The sequence below is a fragment of the Triticum urartu genome, chromosome 3A (genome assembly GCF_056163025.1).
Source record: "Triticum urartu cultivar PI428250 chromosome 3A, HENAU_Tu73, whole genome shotgun sequence".
Classification (NCBI taxonomy): Eukaryota; Viridiplantae; Streptophyta; class Magnoliopsida; order Poales; family Poaceae; genus Triticum; species Triticum urartu.
The window spans coordinates 650,656,049-650,677,269 of record NC_141875.1 but is presented as its reverse complement, the minus strand read 5'-3'; the positions used below and the strand labels follow the sequence as shown (position 1 = coordinate 650,677,269).

The window sequence follows — 21,221 nt, the reverse complement described above, 5'->3', positions numbered from 1 at the left end:
CGATCACTGATCTATTTGTTATACTTTGTTCGGTTATATAAAGTGGGGCGAAAGTCTGTTTTGAGTAGAACTGATACTCACAATACATCACCGACTCGCTCCACAATCACAACATCTCCAAGAATCACCTGGTAATAAGATGTAAATGTGAAATATCTTAAATGCCCCTACGATCCTAGCACTGAGGTAGGGGTACTTTGTAATTGTCTTCGTTGAGGCTATAAATAAGGCGCTCGGTCTGAATGAGAGTCCATTCTTTTTTTCAAAAAACATTACCTCCCTCCGCGTCCTCACACACCCACCCACCCACAACACCCACACAAGCGGCATGGTAGGAAGGCGAAAGTGTGCATCTAATCTTGGGTGATTGCGATGTGCATCTAATAAAAAAGAGCAGAACTTACGAGGTAAAATGTGTCACTCTGTTTGAATTCAATAACCATGCCCGCCATCACGATACATCACCGCTCTGCTCTACAATCTCAAAGTCTTAGAGCATCGCTTGGGAATAAAATGTAGACGTGAAATATCTAAAATACCCCTGTGATGCTAGTATCAAGGTAGGGGTACTTTTGTAAATGTTTTTGTTGAGGCTATAAATAAGGCACTCGGTAGGGATGAGAGGCATTATGCGACGGACGGAGTGTTTGATTTGTTTTACTACCTAGAAGTATATAAAAAATGCAAAAGAATAGTTCGCTTTGTGCCGATCACTGATCTATTTGTTATACTTTGTTCGGTTATATAAAGTGGGGCGAAAGTCTGTTTTGAGTAGAACTGATACTCACAATACATCACCGACTCGCTCCACAATCACAACATCTCCAAGAATCACCTGGGAATAAGATGTAAACGTGAAATATCTTAAATGCCCCTACGATCCTAGCACTGAGGTAGGGGTACTTTGTAATTGTCTTCGTTGAGGCTATAAATAAGGCGCTCGGTCTGAATGAGAGTCCATTCTCTTTTTCAAAAAACATTACCTCCCTCCGCGTCCTCACACACCCACCCACCCACAACACCCACACAAGCGGCATGGTAGGAAGGCGAAAGTGTGCATCTAATCTTGGGTGATTGCGATGTGCATCTAATAAAAAAGAGCAGAACTTATGAGGTAAAATGTGTCACTCTGTTTGGATTCAATAACCATGCCCGCCATCACGATACATCACCGCTCTGCTCTACAATCTCAAAGTCTTAGAGCATCGCTTGGGAATAAAATGTAGACGTGAAATATCTAAAATACCCCTGTGATGCTAGTATCAAGGTAGGGGTACTTTTGTAAATGTTTTTGTTGAGGCTATAAATAAGGCACTCGGTAGGGATGAGAGGCATTATGCGACGGACGGAGTGTTTGATTTGTTTTACTACCTAGAAGTATATAAAAAATGCAAAAGAATAGTTCGCTTTGTGCCGACCAATGATCTATTTGTTATACTTTGTTCGGTTATATAAAGTGGGGCGAAAGTCTGTTTTGAGTAGAACTGATACTCACAATACATCACCGACTCGCTCCACAATCACAACATCTCCAAGAATCACCTAGGAATAAGATGTAAACGTGAAATATCTTAAATGCCCCTACGATCCTAGCACTGAGGTAGGGGTACTTTGTAATTGTCTTCGTTGAGGCTATAAATAAGGCGCTCGGTCTGAATGAGAGTCCATTCTCTTTTTCAAAAAACATTACCTCCCTCCGCGTCCTCACACACCCACCCACCCACAACACCCACACAAAGCGGCATGGTAGGAAGGCGAAAGTGTGCATCTAATCTTGGGTGATTGCGATGTGCATCTAATAAAAAAGAGCAGAACTTACGAGGTAAAATGTGTCACTCTGTTTGGATTCAATAACCATGCCCGCCATCACGATACATCACCGCTCTGCTCTACAATCTCAAAGTCTTAGAGCATCGCTTGGGAATAAAATGTAGACGTGAAATATCTAAAATACCCCTGTGATGCTAGTATCAAGGTAGGGGTACTTTTGTAAATGTTTTTGTTGAGGCTATAAATAAGGCACTCGGTAGGGATGAGAGGCATTATGCGACGGACGGAGTGTTTGATTTGTTTTACTACCTAGAAGTATATAAAAAAGGCAAAAGAATAGTTCGCTTTGTGCCGATCACTGATCTATTTGTTATACTTTGTTCGGTTATATAAAGTGGGGCGAAAGTCTGTTTTGAGTAGAACTGATACTCACAATACATCACCGACTCGCTCCACAATCACAACATCTCCAAGAATCACCTGGGAATAAGATGTAAACGTGAAATATCTTAAATGCCCCTACGATCCTAGCACTGAGGTAGGGGTACTTTGTAATTGTCTTCGTTGAGGCTATAAATAAGGCGCTCGGTCTGAATGAGAGTCCATTCTTTTTTTCAAAAAACATTACCTCCCTCCGCGTCCTCACACACCCACCCACCCACAACACCCACACAAGCGGCATGGTAGGAAGGCGAAAGTGTGCATCTAATCTTGGATGATTGCGATGTGCATCTAATAAAAAAGAGCAGAACTTACGAGGTAAAATGTGTCACTCTGTTTGGATTCAATAACCATGCCCGCCATCACGATACATCACCGCTCTGCTCTACAATCTCAAAGTCTTAGAGCATCGCTTGGGAATAAAATGTAGACGTGAAATATCTAAAATACCCCTGTGATGCTAGTATCAAGGTAGGGGTACTTTTGTAAATGTTTTTGTTGAGGCTATAAATAAGGCACTCGGTAGGGATGAGAGGCATTATGCGACGGACGGAGTGTTTGATTTGTTTTACTACCTAGAAGTATATAAAAAAGGCAAAAGAATAGTTCGCTTTGTGCCGATCACTGATCTATTTGTTATACTTTGTTCGGTTATATAAAGTGGGGCGAAAGTCTGTTTTGAGTAGAACTGATACTCACAATACATCACCGACTCGCTCCACAATCACAACATCTCCAAGAATCACCTGGTAATAAGATGTAAATGTGAAATATCTTAAATGCCCCTACGATCCTAGCACTGAGGTAGGGGTACTTTGTAATTGTCTTCGTTGAGGCTATAAATAAGGCGCTCGGTCTGAATGAGAGTCCATTCTTTTTTTCAAAAAACATTACCTCCCTCCGCGTCCTCACACACCCACCCACCCACAACACCCACACAAGCGGCATGGTAGGAAGGCGAAAGTGTGCATCTAATCTTGGGTGATTGCGATGTGCATCTAATAAAAAAGAGCAGAACTTACGAGGTAAAATGTGTCACTCTGTTTGAATTCAATAACCATGCCCGCCATCACGATACATCACCGCTCTGCTCTACAATCTCAAAGTCTTAGAGCATCGCTTGGGAATAAAATGTAGACGTGAAATATCTAAAATACCCCTGTGATGCTAGTATCAAGGTAGGGGTACTTTTGTAAATGTTTTTGTTGAGGCTATAAATAAGGCACTCGGTAGGGATGAGAGGCATTATGCGACGGACGGAGTGTTTGATTTGTTTTACTACCTAGAAGTATATAAAAAATGCAAAAGAATAGTTCGCTTTGTGCCGATCACTGATCTATTTGTTATACTTTGTTCGGTTATATAAAGTGGGGCGAAAGTCTGTTTTGAGTAGAACTGATACTCACAATACATCACCGACTCGCTCCACAATCACAACATCTCCAAGAATCACCTGGGAATAAGATGTAAACGTGAAATATCTTAAATGCCCCTACGATCCTAGCACTGAGGTAGGGGTACTTTGTAATTGTCTTCGTTGAGGCTATAAATAAGGCGCTCGGTCTGAATGAGAGTCCATTCTTTTTTTCAAAAAACATTACCTCCCTCCGCGTCCTCACACACCCACCCACCCACAACACCCACACAAGCGGCATGGTAGGAAGGCGAAAGTATGCATCTAATCTTGGGTGATTGCGATGTGCATCTAATAAAAAAGAGCAGAACTTACGAGGTAAAATGTGTCACTCTGTTTGGATTCAATAACCATGCCCGCCATCACGATACATCACCGCTCTGCTCTACAATCTCAAAGTCTTAGAGCATCGCTTGGGAATAAAATGTAGACGTGAAATATCTAAAATACCCCTGTGATGCTAGTATCAAGGTAGGGGTACTTTTGTAAATGTTTTTGTTGAGGCTATAAATAAGGCACTCGGTAGGGATGAGAGGCATTATGCGACGGACGGAGTGTTTGATTTGTTTTACTACCTAGAAGTATATAAAAAAGGCAAAAGAATAGTTCGCTTTGTGCCGATCACTGATCTATTTGTTATACTTTGTTCGGTTATATAAAGTGGGGCGAAAGTCTGTTTTGAGTAGAACTGATACTCACAATACATCACCGACTCGCTCCACAATCACAACATCTCCAAGAATCACCTAGGAATAAGATGTAAACGTGAAATATCTTAAATGCCCCTACGATCCTAGCACTGAGGTAGGGGTACTTTGTAATTGTCTTCGTTGAGGCTATAAATAAGGCGCTCGGTCTGAATGAGAGTCCATTCTTTTTTTCAAAAAACATTACCTCCCTCCGCGTCCTCACACACCCACCCACCCACAACACCCACACAAGCGGCATGGTAGGAAGGCGAAAGTGTGCATCTAATCTTGGGTGATTGCGATGTGCATCTAATAAAAAAGAGCAGAACTTACGAGGTAAAATGTGTCACTCTGTTTGGATTCAATAACCATGCCCGCCATCACGATACATCACCGCTCTGCTCTACAATCTCAAAGTCTTAGAGCATCGCTTGGGAATAAAATATAGACGTGAAATATCTAAAATACCCCTGTGATGCTAGTATCAAGGTAGGGGTACTTTTGTAAATGTTTTTGTTGAGGCTATAAATAAGGCACTCGGTAGGGATGAGAGGCATTATGCGACGGACGGAGTGTTTGATTTGTTTTACTACCTAGAAGTATATAAAAAATGCAAAAAAATAGTTCGCTTTGTGCCGACCAATGATCTATTTGTTATACTTTGTTCGGTTATATAAAGTGGGGCGAAAGTCTGTTTTGAGTAGAACTGATACTCACAATACATCACCGACTCGCTCCACAATCACAACATCTCCAAGAATCACCTAGGAATAAGATGTAAACGTGAAATATCTTAAATGCCCCTACGATCCTAGCACTGAGGTAGGGGTACTTTGTAATTGTCTTCGTTGAGGCTATAAATAAGGCGCTCGGTCTGAATGAGAGTCCATTCTCTTTTTCAAAAAACATTACCTCCCTCCGCGTCCTCACACACCCACCCACCCACAACACCCACACAAGCGGCATGGTAGGAAGGCGAAAGTGTGCATCTAATCTTGGGTGATTGCGATGTGCATCTAATAAAAAAGAGCAGAACTTACGAGGTAAAGTGTGTCACTCTGTTTGGATTCAATAACCATGCCCGCCATCACGATACATCACCGCTCTGCTCTACAATCTCAAAGTCTTAGAGCATCGCTTGGGAATAAAATGTAGACGTGAAATATCTAAAATACCCCTGTGATGCTAGTATCAAGGTAGGGGTACTTTTGTAAATGTTTTTGTTGAGGCTATAAATAAGGCACTCGGTAGGGATGAGAGGCATTATGCGACGGACGGAGTGTTTGATTTGTTTTACTACCTAGAAGTATATAAAAAATGCAAAAGAATAGTTCGCTTTGTGCCGACTAATGATCTATTTGTTATACTTTGTTCGGTTATATAAAGTGGGGCGAAAGTCTGTTTTGAGTAGAACTGATACTCACAATACATCACCGACTCGCTCCACAATCACAACATCTCCAAGAATCACCTAGGAATAAGATGTAAACGTGAAATATCTTAAATGCCCCTACGATCCTAGCACTGAGGTAGGGGTACTTTGTAATTGTCTTCGTTGAGGCTATAAATAAGGCGCTCGGTCTGAATGAGAGTCCATTCTTTTTTTCAAAAAACATTACCTTCCTCCGCGTCCTCACACACCCACCCACCCACAACACCCACACAAGTGGCATGGTAGGAAGGCGAAAGTGTGCATCTAATCTTGGGTGATTGCGATGTGCATCTAATAAAAAAGAGCAGAACTTACGAGGTAAAATGTGTCACTCTGTTTGGATTCAATAACCATGCCCGCCATCACGATACATCACCGCTCTGCTCTACAATCTCAAAGTCTTAGAGCATCGCTTGGGAATAAAATGTAGACGTGAAATATCTAAAATACCCCTGTGATGCTAGTATCAAGGTAGGGGTACTTTTGTAAATGTTTTTGTTGAGGCTATAAATAAGGCACTCGGTAGGGATGAGAGGCATTATGCGACGGACGGAGTGTTTGATTTGTTTTACTACCTAGAAGTATATAAAAAAGGCAAAAGAATAGTTCGCTTTGTGCCGATCACTGATCTATTTGTTATACTTTGTTCGGTTATATAAAGTGGGGCGAAAGTCTGTTTTGAGTAGAACTGATACTCACAATACATCACCGACTCGCTCCACAATCACAACATCTCCAAGAATCACCTGGGAATAAGATGTAAATGTGAAATATCTTAAATGCCCCTACGATCCTAGCACTGAGGTAGGGGTACTTTGTAATTGTCTTCGTTGAGGCTATAAATAAGGCGCTCGGTCTGAATGAGAGTCCATTCTTTTTTTCAAAAAACATTACCTCCCTCCGCGTCCTCACACACCCACCCACCCACAACACCCACACAAGCGGCATGGTAGGAAGGCGAAAGTGTGCATCTAATCTTGGGTGATTGCGATGTGCATCTAATAAAAAAGAGCAGAACTTACGAGGTAAAATGTGTCACTCTGTTTGGATTCAATAACCATGCCCGCCATCACGATACATCACCGCTCTGCTCTACAATCTCAAAGTCTTAGAGCATCGCTTGGGAATAAAATGTAGACGTGAAATATCTAAAATACCCCTGTGATGCTAGTATCAAGGTAGGGGTACTTTTGTAAATGTTTTTGTTGAGGCTATAAATAAGGCACTCGGTAGGGATGAGAGGCATTATGCGACGGACGGAGTGTTTGATTTGTTTTACTACCTAGAAGTATATAAAAAATGCAAAAGAATAGTTCGCTTTGTGCCGACCAATGATCTATTTGTTATACTTTGTTCGGTTATATAAAGTGGGGCGAAAGTCTGTTTTGAGTAGAACTGATACTCACAATACATCACCGACTCGCTCCACAATCACAACATCTCCAAGAATCACCTGGGAATAAGATGTAAACGTGAAATATCTTAAATGCCCCTACGATCCTAGCACTGAGGTAGGGGTACTTTGTAATTGTCTTCGTTGAGGCTATAAATAAGGCGCTCGGTCTGAATGAGAGTCCATTCTTTTTTTCAAAAAACATTACCTCCCTCCGCGTCCTCACACACCCACCCACCCACAACACCCACACAAGCGGCATGGTAGGAAGGCGAAAGTGTGCATCTAATCTTGGGTGATTACGATGTGCATCTAATAAAAAAGAGCAGAACTTACGAGGTAAAATGTGTCACTCTGTTTGGATTCAATAACCATGCCCGCCATCACGATACATCACCGCTCTGCTCTACAATCTCATAGTCTTAGAGCATCGCTTGGGAATAAAATGTAGACGTGAAAAATCTAAAATACCCCTGTGATGCTAGTATCAAGGTAGGGGTACTTTTGTAAATGTTTTTGTTGAGGCTATAAATAAGGCACTCGGTAGGGATGAGAGGCAATTCTTCATGTCGAAAAACCTAAACCTTGGTTACCTCCGACCAACACCCCCACCCCCGCACAGACACACAAGCGGCATGGTAGGAAGGCGAAAGTGTGCATCTAATCTTGGACGCTTGCGGTGGTTCTCCCAATATCAGGATATTACAATCCACTTCAATATGGAGCTTGCCAATCGGAAGTGGCCACCGGCAGACGTGGTGGCAGCATCTCCATGCCAAGACAACCATCACGTCTGGTACTGACCACTCCCGGCTTGCGAGCAGGAGTGCGGGGGTGGCTTCTATCCATAGCAACTGAGTCTTCCACCATGGAACTCCGGGTTTAAAGGGCTATCAATGGGTTGGAAGACAAGAAAAGACCGACGAGATAGCCATGGGTTAGAAGGAGGAAGGTAGGTGATGATCTTTCTATTCATACCGCTATCATCTGCAACCACCAAGCATGTCTGGGAGTTGGTGGTGGTGGGAGGGGGGCCACCGACAGTGGAATTACCCTACACCCATCTTGTTTGGTAAGCTTCCCATCTATCAAAACCCATAGAAACATATGGTGATCGAGATCCTCATGTTGCAACGCCTAGATATTTAGAAGGTAATAATTACTACTCCCTATATCCCATAATACAAAAACGTTTTTCAAGCTGTTTTAATCATCCATATATTTCCAAGTATCCACGTTCAATGTAATCAATACATACATTTTTTGAGTGGAGTGTACTTAATACATTCTTTTGAGGGAAATGTAATTAATACATGCTTGTGGAGGGGGGGTGTGGAGGACCTGGTGGCACATCACGACTATGTGTGGGGGCCGACAAGAGGTCTGAGAGTCCATGTCTAGTCTATTGAAATAATTGACCAATTATTTCAATAGACTAGACATGGACTACCTCCGTCCAGATCCTGGAAATGTTCCGGCCGGCCGGCCAGATCCTGGAAATGTTCCAGGAGTATTAGTACTACCTCCGTCCTGGTTTATTAGTCCTTATAGTTTAGATCAAATTTCGACCTTTAATTTAAATATCAAAAAATAAGTTATATACCTTAAAAATAGTATAATTGAAAACATCTTTAAAATATGAATCCTATAATATAAATTTTGTGATATACAACTTATAATTTGTTAGTCAAATCTACTGTCAAAGTTGGGCACAAAATACCAAGGGCGGCAATAAATCTGGACGGAGGTAGTAAGAGAGAAGAAATGTTGGTGCATCTTAATGTTAATTCTAACTTTCTTTGTGAAAATGTTAATTTTAACTTAACTTTAAGAAGAAAATATCGCTAACAATGTAATTTTTTTCGTGATGAATTTCGTGTAAAGAAACGAAGGTGCGTGGGCAACTATTTCCTCCGTCTGGATTTATTGGGCCAGAAAGCCACCAAAGGTTGTACCATTTTTATTACGCCTCTGCATTTAAGCAAGTCGCTTTATTCCCTCGGTCCTCTGATTTATTTTCAATTTCTCTATGTGTATGATTTTCTTGGTCTTTGTGTTTTGCTCAAGGGCCCAATAAACCGGACGGAGGTAGTAATAATACTTTGAAATTATTCCTATGCTTTGTGTTTTTACTCTGCATATACGATTTATCTTAAGTCCAACTTCATGAAGTTTGATCAAGTTTATAAGAAAATATCAACTTTCACAATATCAAACCAAGATCATTAGATGCATCATGAAATAATTTTCATAGTATATATCTTTAGTAGTGTAGATGTTGATCAAAATTTGCGATGACAAATCTTATATGCGAAGTAAAAAAGAGACGAAGAGAGAGTGTGGTAAAAAAACTTCAGTCATGAACCCACATATAGACTTCCACCTTGAGCATCCACAATGTAGGGCTCATTTGGTTTGGAGGAAACTAAAGCGTAGGAATTAGGGGTAGTACAGACATTTTGATAGGATGATAAATGCCAACCTAAGGAATTGTCTGTCCCCGTTCTTACATAAAAAAAAAAGAGAGCTTTGAATGGATGTTTAGTTTTCTCAAAACACATAGGATAGTATTCCTACAGAGTTCGTGTAAGGGTTTCCTATGAACACATATGAATGCATCCACAGAATTTTTTTCCTCTTGAATCCTTGTAAAATTAGTCCGTAGGTACAGCAAAGCTCTCTCATACTAGCATGAATGGACGCGTTGAACCGTTGTCGTTGTCAAAAAGCAGCCTAGGAAAGAGGCGCCAAAGAGGGAAACGTCGCGCTTTAGGTTGACTGGACTTTGAACATTGTTGTCAAGCTTGAACCCTTGTACCCCGAGGCTCCGCGACTTTTGCCTTCCAGGATCTGGCCGCCCGGCCGGAACATTTCCAACTCTGGAAGAGACCGGCCGGTCGATCGAGAACTGGCACGCGCGCTAATTATATTGACTAGTATTACGTACTACGTAGGCCAGTTTGACGGATACTTGTTGGAGATGGATCAAAGCACGTACGTAACTCCATGCTAGCATTCGTTGAAAAGTTGTACAAAACCATGTGGCGTGTGCCGTTGTTTTACCGAATCACGACTAAGACACACGTTGACACAGAGGGCCGAATCCTACGTCGGATCGAAGCAGGAAGACTAGTTATTTCGCACGCACGCATCAGGCTGTATATATATATATATATGGTCGTCGATCGTTTTGAACTTTGAAGCGATCAACACGCGTCCTTCTAAAGCACCGGTAGCCGGCGGTACGGTGCTACGCAGTTTCCATTTGTGTCTGCTGCCACAACGTACCGTACGTACCCCTGTGGATTGCGTAGTTGGTGGTGATATGGGCATGGGTGGCAGCCCGAGAAAGCAGCACGGCGGCGGCGGCGGAAGCCACTCGGCCTCGTTCCTCCTCGGGGCTCTCCTCCCCACGCTCCTGCTCTTCCTCCTCGCCTCCGACCGGGTCGGCGAGCGGCTGGCCAGCATCTCCACCTACACCTTGGGGAACAACAATGGATCGTCATCGGCTCATGAGCAGATGATGACCCATGATGCCAACCTCACGGACACGGAGGAGAGGGTGTTCCCGGGGCTGGCGGAGCTGCTGCCGAGGGTGGCCACGGACGACGGGACGGTGATCATCACGTCGGTGAACGAGGCGTGGTCGCGGCCGGGCTCCCTCCTCGACCTCTTCCGCGCGGGCTTCAACAACGGCGAGGGGATCGCGCACCTCCTCAACCACACCCTCATCGTGGCCGTCGACCCCGGCGCGCTGGCGCACTGCGAGGCCGTGCACCCGCACTGCTACCTCCTGGAGGTCACCTCCGCCAACGTCAGCTCCGCCAACCGCTTCATGACCAGGAGCTACCTGGAGCTGGTGTGGGCCAAGCTGGAGCTCCAGCAGCGCGTCCTCCAGCTCGGCTACAGCTACCTCTTCACCGACGTGGACATCATGTGGCTGCGCAACCCGTTCCGGCACATCAGCCTCTACGCCGACATGGCCGTCTCCACCGACCGGTTCAACGGCGACGCCGAGTCCCTGGCGAACGCGCCCAACACCGGCTTCTACTACGTCAAGTCCACCAACCGCACGGTGGAGATGGTGAGGCGGTGGCGGGCGGCGCGGTCGCGGTTCCCGCCGACCCAGCACGACCAGGCGGTGTTCGACGAGATCAAGGGCGAGCTGGCGGGCGGCGAGCTGCGGATCAGGTTCGTGTTCCTGGACACGGCGCTCTTCGACGGCTTCTGCCAGCTCCACGGCGAGATGGACCGGGTGTGCACCATGCACGCCAACTGCTGCATCGGGCTCGAGAACAAGGTGCACGACCTCACCAACATGGCCGCCGACTGGAAGAACTACACGAGCCTAGCGCCGCCGGAGAGAAGGGACAGCGGGCGCACGTGGACGGCCCCCGCCCAGTGCGAGGAGTCCATGAGCTAGGCAGCGCTGACCCTGACCAGGTCCGGCCGCGTGCATGCATGCATGCATGCATGCCTGCCTGCACGGTTAAGCAGTAGAGTACTGCAAATCAGCCTTGTAACTCTCAATTGATTAGAAAATCGATCGAAATATTGTGGGATTTGACTAGATCTAAAATTTAATGAGGATGTGCAAAAGGACTTGTCTCAACAGAAATACGGAATCAGAAACAATAAACTGAGTAGAGTGAAGGAGGAATACAACATTAACTCGTGACCAATGATTTAATTAGCAAGAAACGCATAAAATCTTTTAAATCCTTAGCGAATATTTGAGTCTATTGCTGAACATTTTTCTCCAATAACGTGTGTAATCTTTTCCAGGAAAATACATCCAGCGTTAAATGTTCAATAATAATACTGTATCATCCAGTGCGCAGGATGCCCAGTCCAATTTCGCAGGTTTGGCTGAGCTTCTGCCCAATGTGGCCACGGACAACCGGACGGTTATCATCACGTCGGTGAACGAGGCGTTCCCGCGGCGGGGCTCCCTGTTGGACCTCTTCCGTGAGAGCTTCTTCGCTGGTGAGAAGACCGACTACTTCCTCGACCACCGCTCTTCGTCGATGTGGAAGCCCGAAGCCATGGCCTACCGCCAAAAATGCTACACTCACGGACTATTTTTACTTAATCAACGGGCTTTCCTTCCCCCTCTCACTAATCTCATCCCCCCTTGATTTTCAGGATGGGCCGGTGTCGTCTAATGCCCAATTAGTGCAACCCACGTCAGCGTAGCCCCATAAAACGCCCGTAAAGCCCCCGTGAATGTAGCATTGCTCGCCTACCGCCACTGTGAGACCGTGCACCGGATCTACTACCTCATCTTTTTTTTGGATGAGGAAACGTCTCTGAACCTGTCCTGAGCTCCACCATCAACTTCATGAGCGACCCGTACGTGGAGCTCGTGTGGGCCAAGCTGGAGCTCCTACAATGTGTGATTTTTTTTTTGAAAGAGAGGCAAAAGATTTGCCTCATTCATTTAATAAGAGGAATAGAGTTTATGGTTGTGTTACAACACAGACAGCGCCGCAACAACACAAATGAATGTGACCAACTACTCTCGCGTCATCAAGTATCCCAACTTTCTAGCACCCGCAGTTACCCAAAGCATGGCCTCCTTCTTGATGTTGGCGAGTAGGACTATCGGTGGGGCACTCTTCTGACGGAACACTCGCGCATTCCTCTCATTCCAAATGGTCCAGGCGACGAGCATGGTGAGCGAGGCCATCGCCTTCCTGTTGGGGGTAGATGTGTCGGAGAGGCCCACCCACCACTCTTCGATGTTGTCCGAGAGGTGCCATGAGGATGTATCGATGCTCACCAGTTGCAGCCAGTCCTTGACTAATCCCCATAGGCGGATAGAGAAGCGGCATTTGTAGAAAAGGTGGTCAACAAACTCTTGCTCCCGCTTGCAAAGTGTACAAAGGCCACAGTTTGACGTTTTTCACGCCTATTGGAAGGAGAGCGACAGTTGGACAGAATAACTCTCGTACAATGTTTCAGAAAGGCCAAACAGTCAAGGCCCGACGGGGCAATAAAACAGTCGTCAAGAGGGCGAGGTTATGTTAAGGGAGGTGGGTCCCACTTATTTTCCACTCTATGTCGATTTAGATCTGACCGCATCGTCTTTGTTTTTGACCGATTTAGAATCTAGATTATGGGAGGCACTGGTGGGTTGAACGAGGTGGAGCCGCCAGAGACAACTTCGGATAGGTAATGCACATTTCTCCAACCTATGCGATTTGGGCCTCGTCTGCTTCCTCTACCTCACACTACCAACCATTGACAAATAGGGGGATGGTGCGCGGACCTTCGAATTCACGATCAAATTCTTTCCATCTAAGTCGAAGCTAGGTGATGGTAGCATGTGGAACATAGAGAGAGATACAATTCTAAAATGGGAGGTTGAATTTGCAGCAAGACCTACAGAGCATGAAAGAGAAGGCCGTGAAGAATGTGATGGAGAAAATTGGAGAGAGTATCTTTTGGAATCCAGAGCGAGAGGTAGCATTGTTACGGTTCGAAAATTGGAAGGGCGGGTATATGAGAATTGAGGATGTCAACCGGCAAGACGGCTGGACAAGCAAACAGGCTACCTTTAATGCGGAGCTCATTGATCTGAAATCAGATTCTAAGGTTGGATATGTGCCTTCAAAGTTGGCTTCGCAGATGTTTAGATAATGATTGCGCTACACAGAGGCAGATAATGCCCATATGTACCAGTGTAGTGACAATATTAGCCGAGGGGATGACGCAAATGCACAAGGCTATCATGGTGCTGCAAGGGTTGCTTGTGTGAATTTAGGCCTCCTTTGGTTCATATGGTAGGAAAATCATACGAATAGGAAAGCCATAGAAAATAAGATGTCATGTATCTCAAATCCTATGAGTAGAAATAGGAAAGGAGATGTCCTTTGATTCACATCATAGGATATTTTTTCCATTGAGTCTAGACTAATATTTATTTTCCTATGAAATGTGGAGGATAGGAAGAATTTCTCCATAGAAATAGGATTCCATTCCTACAAACCAAAGGGCTCTAAAGGAATTTTTCCTATGGAAATCCTATCCTATGAAATTCCTACAAGATTCCTCTAAACCAAAGGATAGAATTAGATGACCCTGCTGATTTGGTCATTACACCAATGGCTGACACTAAGATGGCCAAAAAACTTAGCATTCCAGTAGATGATAGAGGTAAGGAGGAAAGGGGTGAATCTAGTTTGCTTGTTGATGCTAACAGAGATTCATCTGAAGATGTGGATGGACAGTTGGTGGAAGATGTTGCACATAATGTAGATGATGCGCATGATGATGAGCTAGTAAATGTCTATGACAAAGGAAACCCTGTTATTGAAGTAGGGAAGTTCTAGCCAAACATGGATGAGTTTAGAATGTGTTTCAAGACTTATGTAGTCAAACATGAGTTTGATGCCAAGAATTAGTGGAGTGATAGAAGGAAGTTTTATGCGAGGAGCAGAGATTTTGATGGAAGCGCCAAGCCTTGCAAGTGGTACATATCTGCTAGACGCCAACTTGATAGAAGTACCACCAGGATTAATCAAACCACACATTAACATAATCGTATTACAAGTTCACAGAGAGTATTAACCATGACATCACAGTTTGGGTTGAAGAAAAGATCACTCATATTTTAGCCAAGAAACCAAAAACTACTGCAAAGAAACTTTTAGTAGACTTAGAAAAGCAATACCCCATTAAGCTAAAATATACCATAGTGTGAAAGGAAAAACAAAGGGCAATGAAATAATTATGTGGTGATTGGGAAAATACCTTTAGGATGTTTTATAACTTCAAAGCAGAGGTGGAGAAGAGGTCACCTGACAATGTTGTTGAGATAGATAATGAGGTAACAGAGGATGGCAAAGTCTTTTTCTCTAAGTCCTTTATAGCTTTAAAGCCTTGCATCGATGGCATCAAACTAGGGTGTCGTCCATATTTTAGCATAGACTCATCTTTTTTTGATTGGCAAGTGGAAGGTCAATTGGCATCATGCAATGCTCTAGATGGCCATAACTAGATGTTTCCTGATGCTATTGGCTTGTTTTAGTTAGAGACAAAGGTTCCATTGACATGGTTCATGAATTTTTCCAATCGGGCCAGTGTTACCTTTGACAGTCCACACAAATGCATGTAAAGGGCTAGAAAGTGCAGTCATGATTTTTTTCCCCTGGTGAGTATAGGGAGTGCTTCGACCATAAGTGGGTGAATTTTATCAAAAAATTCAGAGGAGAAGAATTTAGGTGCATGTGGCTGATACGTCTCCAACATATCTATAATTTTTGATTGCTCCATACTATATTATCTACTGTTTTGGACATTATGGGCTTCATTATCCACTTTTATATTATTTTTGGGACTAACCTATTAACCGGAGGCCCAGCCCAGAATTGCTGTTTTTTGCCTGTTTTAGGGTTTCGAAGAAAAGGAATATCAAACGGAGTCCAAACGGAATGAAACCTTCGGGAACGTGATTTTCTCACCGAATACAACTCAGGAGACTTGGACCCTACGTCAAGCCAATTAACAGGAGGCCACGAGGTAGCGGGGGCGCCTACCCCCCAGGCGCGCCCTCCACGCTCGTGGGCCCCCTGTTGCTCCACCGACGTACTTCTTCCTCCTATATATACCCACGTACCCCCAAACGATCAGATACGGAGCCAAAAACCTAATTCCACCGCCGCAACTTTTTGTATCCACGAGATCCCATCTTGGGGCCTGTTCCGGAACTCCGCTGGAGGGGGCATCGATCACGGAGGGCTTCTACATCATCATCCAAGCCCCTCCGATGAAGTGTGAGTAGTTTACTTCAGACCTACGGGTCCATAGTTAGTAGCTAGATGGCTTCTTCTCTCTTTTTGGATCTCAATACAATGTTCTCCCCCTCTCTCGTGGAGATCTATTCGATGTAATCTTCTTTTTGCGGTGTGTTTGTTGAGACCGATGAATTGTGGGTTTATGATCCAGTCTATCTATGAATAATATTTGAATCTTCTCTGTATTCTTTTATGTCTGATTGATTATCTTTGCAAGTCTCTTCGAATTATCAGTTTGGTTTGGCCTACTAGATTGGTTTTTCTTGCCATGGTAGAAGTGCTTAGCTTTGGGTTCGATCTTGCGGTGTCCTTTCCCAGTGACAGAAGGGGCAGGAAGGCACGTATTGTATTGTTGCCATCGAGGATAACAAGATGGGGTTTTTATCATATTGCATGAAACTATCCCTCTACATCATGTCATCTTGCTTAAGACGTTACTCTGTTTTTAACTTAATACTCTAGATGCATGCTGGATGGCGGTCGATGAGTGGAGTAATAGTAGTAGATGCAGGCAGGAGTCGGTCTACTTGTCTCGGACGTGATGCCTAGATACATGATCATACCTAGATATTCTCATAACTATGCTCAATTCTGTCAATTGCTCAACAGTAATTTGTTCACCCACCGTAGAATACTTATGCTCTTGAGAGAAGCCACTAGTGAAACCTATGGCCCCCGGGTCTCTTTCTCATCATATCAATCTCTATCACTTTATTATTGCTTTGCTTTTTTGCTTTGCCTTTTACTTTTCACTTTGCATCTCTATACCAAAAATACCAAAAATATTATTTATCATCTCTATCAGATCTCACTTTCGTAAGTGACCGTGAAGGGATTGACAACCCCTAAGCGCGTTGGTTGCGTTGAGCTATTGTTTTTGTGTAGGTACGAGAGACTCGCGCGTAGCCTCCTACTGGATTGATACCTTGGTTCTCAAAAACTGAGGGAAATACTTACGCTACTTTGCTGCATCATCCTCTCCTCTTCGGGGAAATCCAACGCAGTGCTCAAGAGGTAGCAGTGGCCAGTAGTAAGATCTTACACTACACATTCATATCATCTTGGTAAGATAATGGCAGCATGCACTGAGTTTGGTCCATGGGTGAACACCTACCATTCTCTACTATGGTACAAGTCAAGATTTAACACTACCATCAAATGTGACCATATCAACAACAACTTGGCAGAAAATTTTAACAACAAAGTGAAGTAGTGAAGAAACTTGTCTGTGCATGACATGGTTGTCCAAATCAGGATCATGATCATGCGCTTGTGGGAATTGAGAATGATTGGTGATTGTCTGCAAGGGGATAAGTTTTCTGCAGTGTATAATAGAAGCAAAAATCTTGCACATTTGTCCGTTCAAAAATCTTCAGTGTGGGGTGCTGAAGTTAGAGATACCAAGACTGGAAGGAGGCATGTTGTTAACACTGAAATGCATGTCTGCACTTGCCACGAGTGGCAAAACACTAGGAAACCATGTGAGAATGCCATACTTTTCTTGGCCTCCCAATTGAAGATAAACATGCAACCATATTTGCATGAATATTACTCAGTAGCAAGATTCAAGGTTGCGTATGCAACTCCAATTCCAACACAAATCAGTCTCAGTGGCCAGAAGTGGAAATCAAATTTTCCATGTGTCCTCCCATAACGAAAAGAAAGGTTGTGGGCCTAAAGAGAGTAGATTCAAGGCATGGTTTGAGAAAGGTGGGGTAGGAAGAAGGGAAGAAAGATACAAAGCCAAGAAGGACCCAAAAAGGTTAAAAAAAATAATAGATGCAAGTGGTGCCAGGAAATTGGGCGCCTTAAAGGGATCTCCGAAATGTCGTTACACTCCTGAAAGGCCAAAGTATGTTCATGTTTTAGTTATTTTTTATTTGGCTACTTTTTTTAATTACTAACCAAATGACATGCTTTGTTTGTGAGGAGGAGGCGTGCATGTCAGCCCCTTGTTGTTGAAGATTGCTGGCCAACAAAAGAGGTAAAACTCAATGATTGTATAAAAAGAGATGTGTGTAGATCATGTTTAATGGTAAAGCCGTGCAAACTAAAGCTATTCCAAATTTGGATGTTGTGGTGTAAAATGAGCCAGATTTAGATATTGTGGAAAAAATGAAACAATTTAGGATGTTGTGTTGCAAAGCCAGTTTTGGATGTTATGTTGCAAAATGAGCCAACTTTGGATGATGTGTTGCAAACTGAAGCTATTCCAGCTGTTGTGTTGCAAAGTGAGCGTCTTTTGGATGTTGTGGTGAAAACTGAAGCTATTCAAGCTCTTGTGTTGCAAACTGAGCCTCTTTTGGATGTTATGGTGCAAACTGAAAGTATTCCTACTGTTGTGGTGGAAGCTGAAGCTATTCAAGTGAAGAAAACCAAGAGCATTACTGAAATGTGTGTTGTATAATTAAAAACAAGCAGTGGTAAGAAGAAGACGAAAAAGAAATAGAGTGGTAAGAAAAACTAGTAGTGAAAACTCCAGTGTCGATTAGTCTATGAGTCTCAACTTGTGTGATGTAATGTTATTTACTTTGATGTGTATTGTATGTTTCAATGCTTTCACAAGTAGTATGCATGTTAGGTGATCAATCTGAGCACTTTTGTGAAGTAAAACTCATAGTCATGAAAAATGTGATTCAAATGAGCTCCAATGCTAGGGTAAACAACCCCATTTCTAAGCAAGTTTTTTCTACCTTCTCTAAATGAGCCAAAAAAAACCTTGACATCTAGTGTGCAAAATGTCCATGCCTAGTATTGGGATCGTTTGGACAAAATATGCCATGCTTAACTCTAAACCCATCTGGCAGCGGCAAAAGAGGGGCAAGCGACAACGGCTGTGGGTCCAAAGTGGATGTGGGCCGGACAGTGAGCGCTTGGGCTGGATATTGTTTCGTCTTGGAAAAAAGGGTTTTCTTTATTTAAGTACCGAGAGAGGGTTTTGGGGCCTAAATAAATCCAAATAAGCTCAGAAAAAATCCTGAAAATATAAAAAAAATCCCTAGACTCATGTGAAGCCATGTGAACTTTTTATTCTGGCCTAAATAACTTTAAAAATTCACATGGGCAATCCGTGAGAGGCTGGTTCTGTGACCTGATTGGCTGGACTTTTTTTTCAAATGCATGGATTCGGTTGGGCGCGCTCGTCAGACCATTGGGTCGTCGTTCTTTGGTCCGTTCGTCGTAGAATGGGCACCGGCTCGGCCTGCCATGCATGCACGTGCAACCACCACGTTGCCATGCTTGCGTGTGCAGCTACCCGACCCAACATGTACGCGGCCACGCATGCCAGCCGCAAAACCACAAGCACGCTCCACCGGCCAATGCAGTAACCGCTCGATGCAGAGCCACTCAGAATCATTGCATCAGGGCAACTAGTGCAACCTCGATTTACCGATCGACATGCCTCGATTCAGTGTGAAAAATGCCTAGGGCTCCGTTGGGCTATTATTGTCATTATTAGGGGAGGGTAGTGCCACGATGAAAGCGGTGAAACGGTGCACCACGGATATTTAAACACCTTTTGTCTACCTCTTCCTCTTCACTCGATCTCACATCCATCTGTGCCCCTTCTTCTTCACCAAAAGCCAAAGCAAAAGACAGATCCCGTCCAAGACAAGATGAAGTTCAATGGCCCAACCTACCGTGCGCCGGCCACCGTGCCGGAGTGGTAGTATGCCGCCAGGGTCTTCATGGAGAACACCATCTGGGTGTGGGCGATATCAAGGTGGAGGGGTCAAAGGGAGTTAGCAAACTTCTTCGTTGGGGTCGGCTACCGCCACCTCCCACGAGGCTCTCCGGTGATGTTCCACCTCGAAGAGGTTTGTGGCAACGAAACCCTTATAATTGGGCTCCTTGCTCACTTCACCAACCCCTTCGGTGCCTCCTTCCTCCTCGGCCAAGTCTTTTGATGTGGGTGCGATTTCATCGCCTTCACCACCCACAACATCTTCTCTAACTTCGAGAACATCTTCCCCACCGCCAGTGGCATGAACACACTCGCATGCAACATTGAGGATGAGGAGTGAACGGGCACCCGAAGTGAACTTGGTGGTGTAGGTCCAGCTCGTGTTCAGTGTTGTGTGTTGGTCCTGTTGTGTGTTAGGGTTGATCTATGTTGTGCCGTGTCTACCGTGCACTTTGGTCTATGTCGTGCTATGTTGTGCTAAGTTGTAAGGGTGCTACTGATATCTATGTCATGTGCGTGTTGCCCAATATATTAATGTTTTATTTGTGCAAAAACTTGCATTTTATTTGTCCCAATATTTTATTTGCACAAATTTGCATTTTAAATTAATGTTGTTGTTTATTGCTTGCAAATACTCGTTCCAATGCTCAATTAGTGACATACCGGCTATATTGCATAAAAAAGGCAAAACAAGGAATAGCTTTTCGCAATGTCGAATTTGTGATAAACCTAGTGCGCCGCCATGGCAACATAGAGGGATTCTTCATCGAAGTCGGGCAAGGAAGGATCAATCTAGAAGAGATGTTAAAGAACATGGAGTTGCTCGATGAGGAGTTACACGACGTTGCCATTGGGAAGGCTGAGGCACAAAAATTTGAGGCGAAAGTCAGGTGGTTGGCTTCTAGATCACCTGCTTCATGAAGATCTACCCTAAGTGAAACTAGTCATTCATGGACGTAAGTCATGGTGGGATAGGCAATGTTGCTTCATCGTGGACCCTTTGTGGGTGAGCTTTTCGTGGACTCGATTACTCCATGGAATCTCGCAACCATAATCTTTTGAGATCGAAGCCTCCATCAACATGGACGTATGATCGCACCACCTATCGGAACCACGGGTCAAAATCTTCCGTGTCAGCATTACGTTGGTGTATCTACAAACTCTACTCTCCACATTACTATCACTTGGAATGTCTAATTTCCGCTGCCTATATGTTGGGGAACACAGTATTTCAAAAAAAATCCTACGATCACGCAAGATCTATCTAGGAGATGCATAGCAACGAGAGGGGAGAGTGTGTCCACGTACCCTTGTAGACCAAAAGCGGAAGCGTTTAGTAACGCGGTTGATGTAGTCGAACGCCTTCGTGATCCAACCGATCCTAGCACCGAACGTACGGTACCTCCGTGTTCAGCACACGTTCAGCATGATGACGTCCCTCGAGCTCTTGATCCAGTTGAGGACGAGGGAGAGTTTCATTAGCATGATGGCGTGTTGACGGTGATGATGAAGTTACCGGCGCAGGGCTTCGCCTAAGCACTACGACAATATGACCGAGGTGTGTAACTGTGGAGGGGGACACCGCACACGGCTAAGAGA

The 21,221-nt window shown here is 44.2% G+C and overlaps 1 protein-coding gene across 1 annotated transcript; it reads left to right on the top strand.

Annotated features, from left to right (window-relative positions):
- Nucleotides 1–10,357: 10,357 nt before the first annotated feature.
- LOC125532144 (uncharacterized protein At4g15970-like) lies at nucleotides 10,358–11,709 on the top strand. Its single transcript, XM_048696300.2, has one exon. It carries the CDS (start codon nucleotides 10,465–10,467, stop codon nucleotides 11,560–11,562), a length of 1,098 nt encoding a protein of 365 aa, XP_048552257.2. The 5' UTR covers nucleotides 10,358–10,464; the 3' UTR covers nucleotides 11,563–11,709.
- The last annotated feature ends 9,512 nt before the right edge of the window (nucleotides 11,710–21,221 follow it).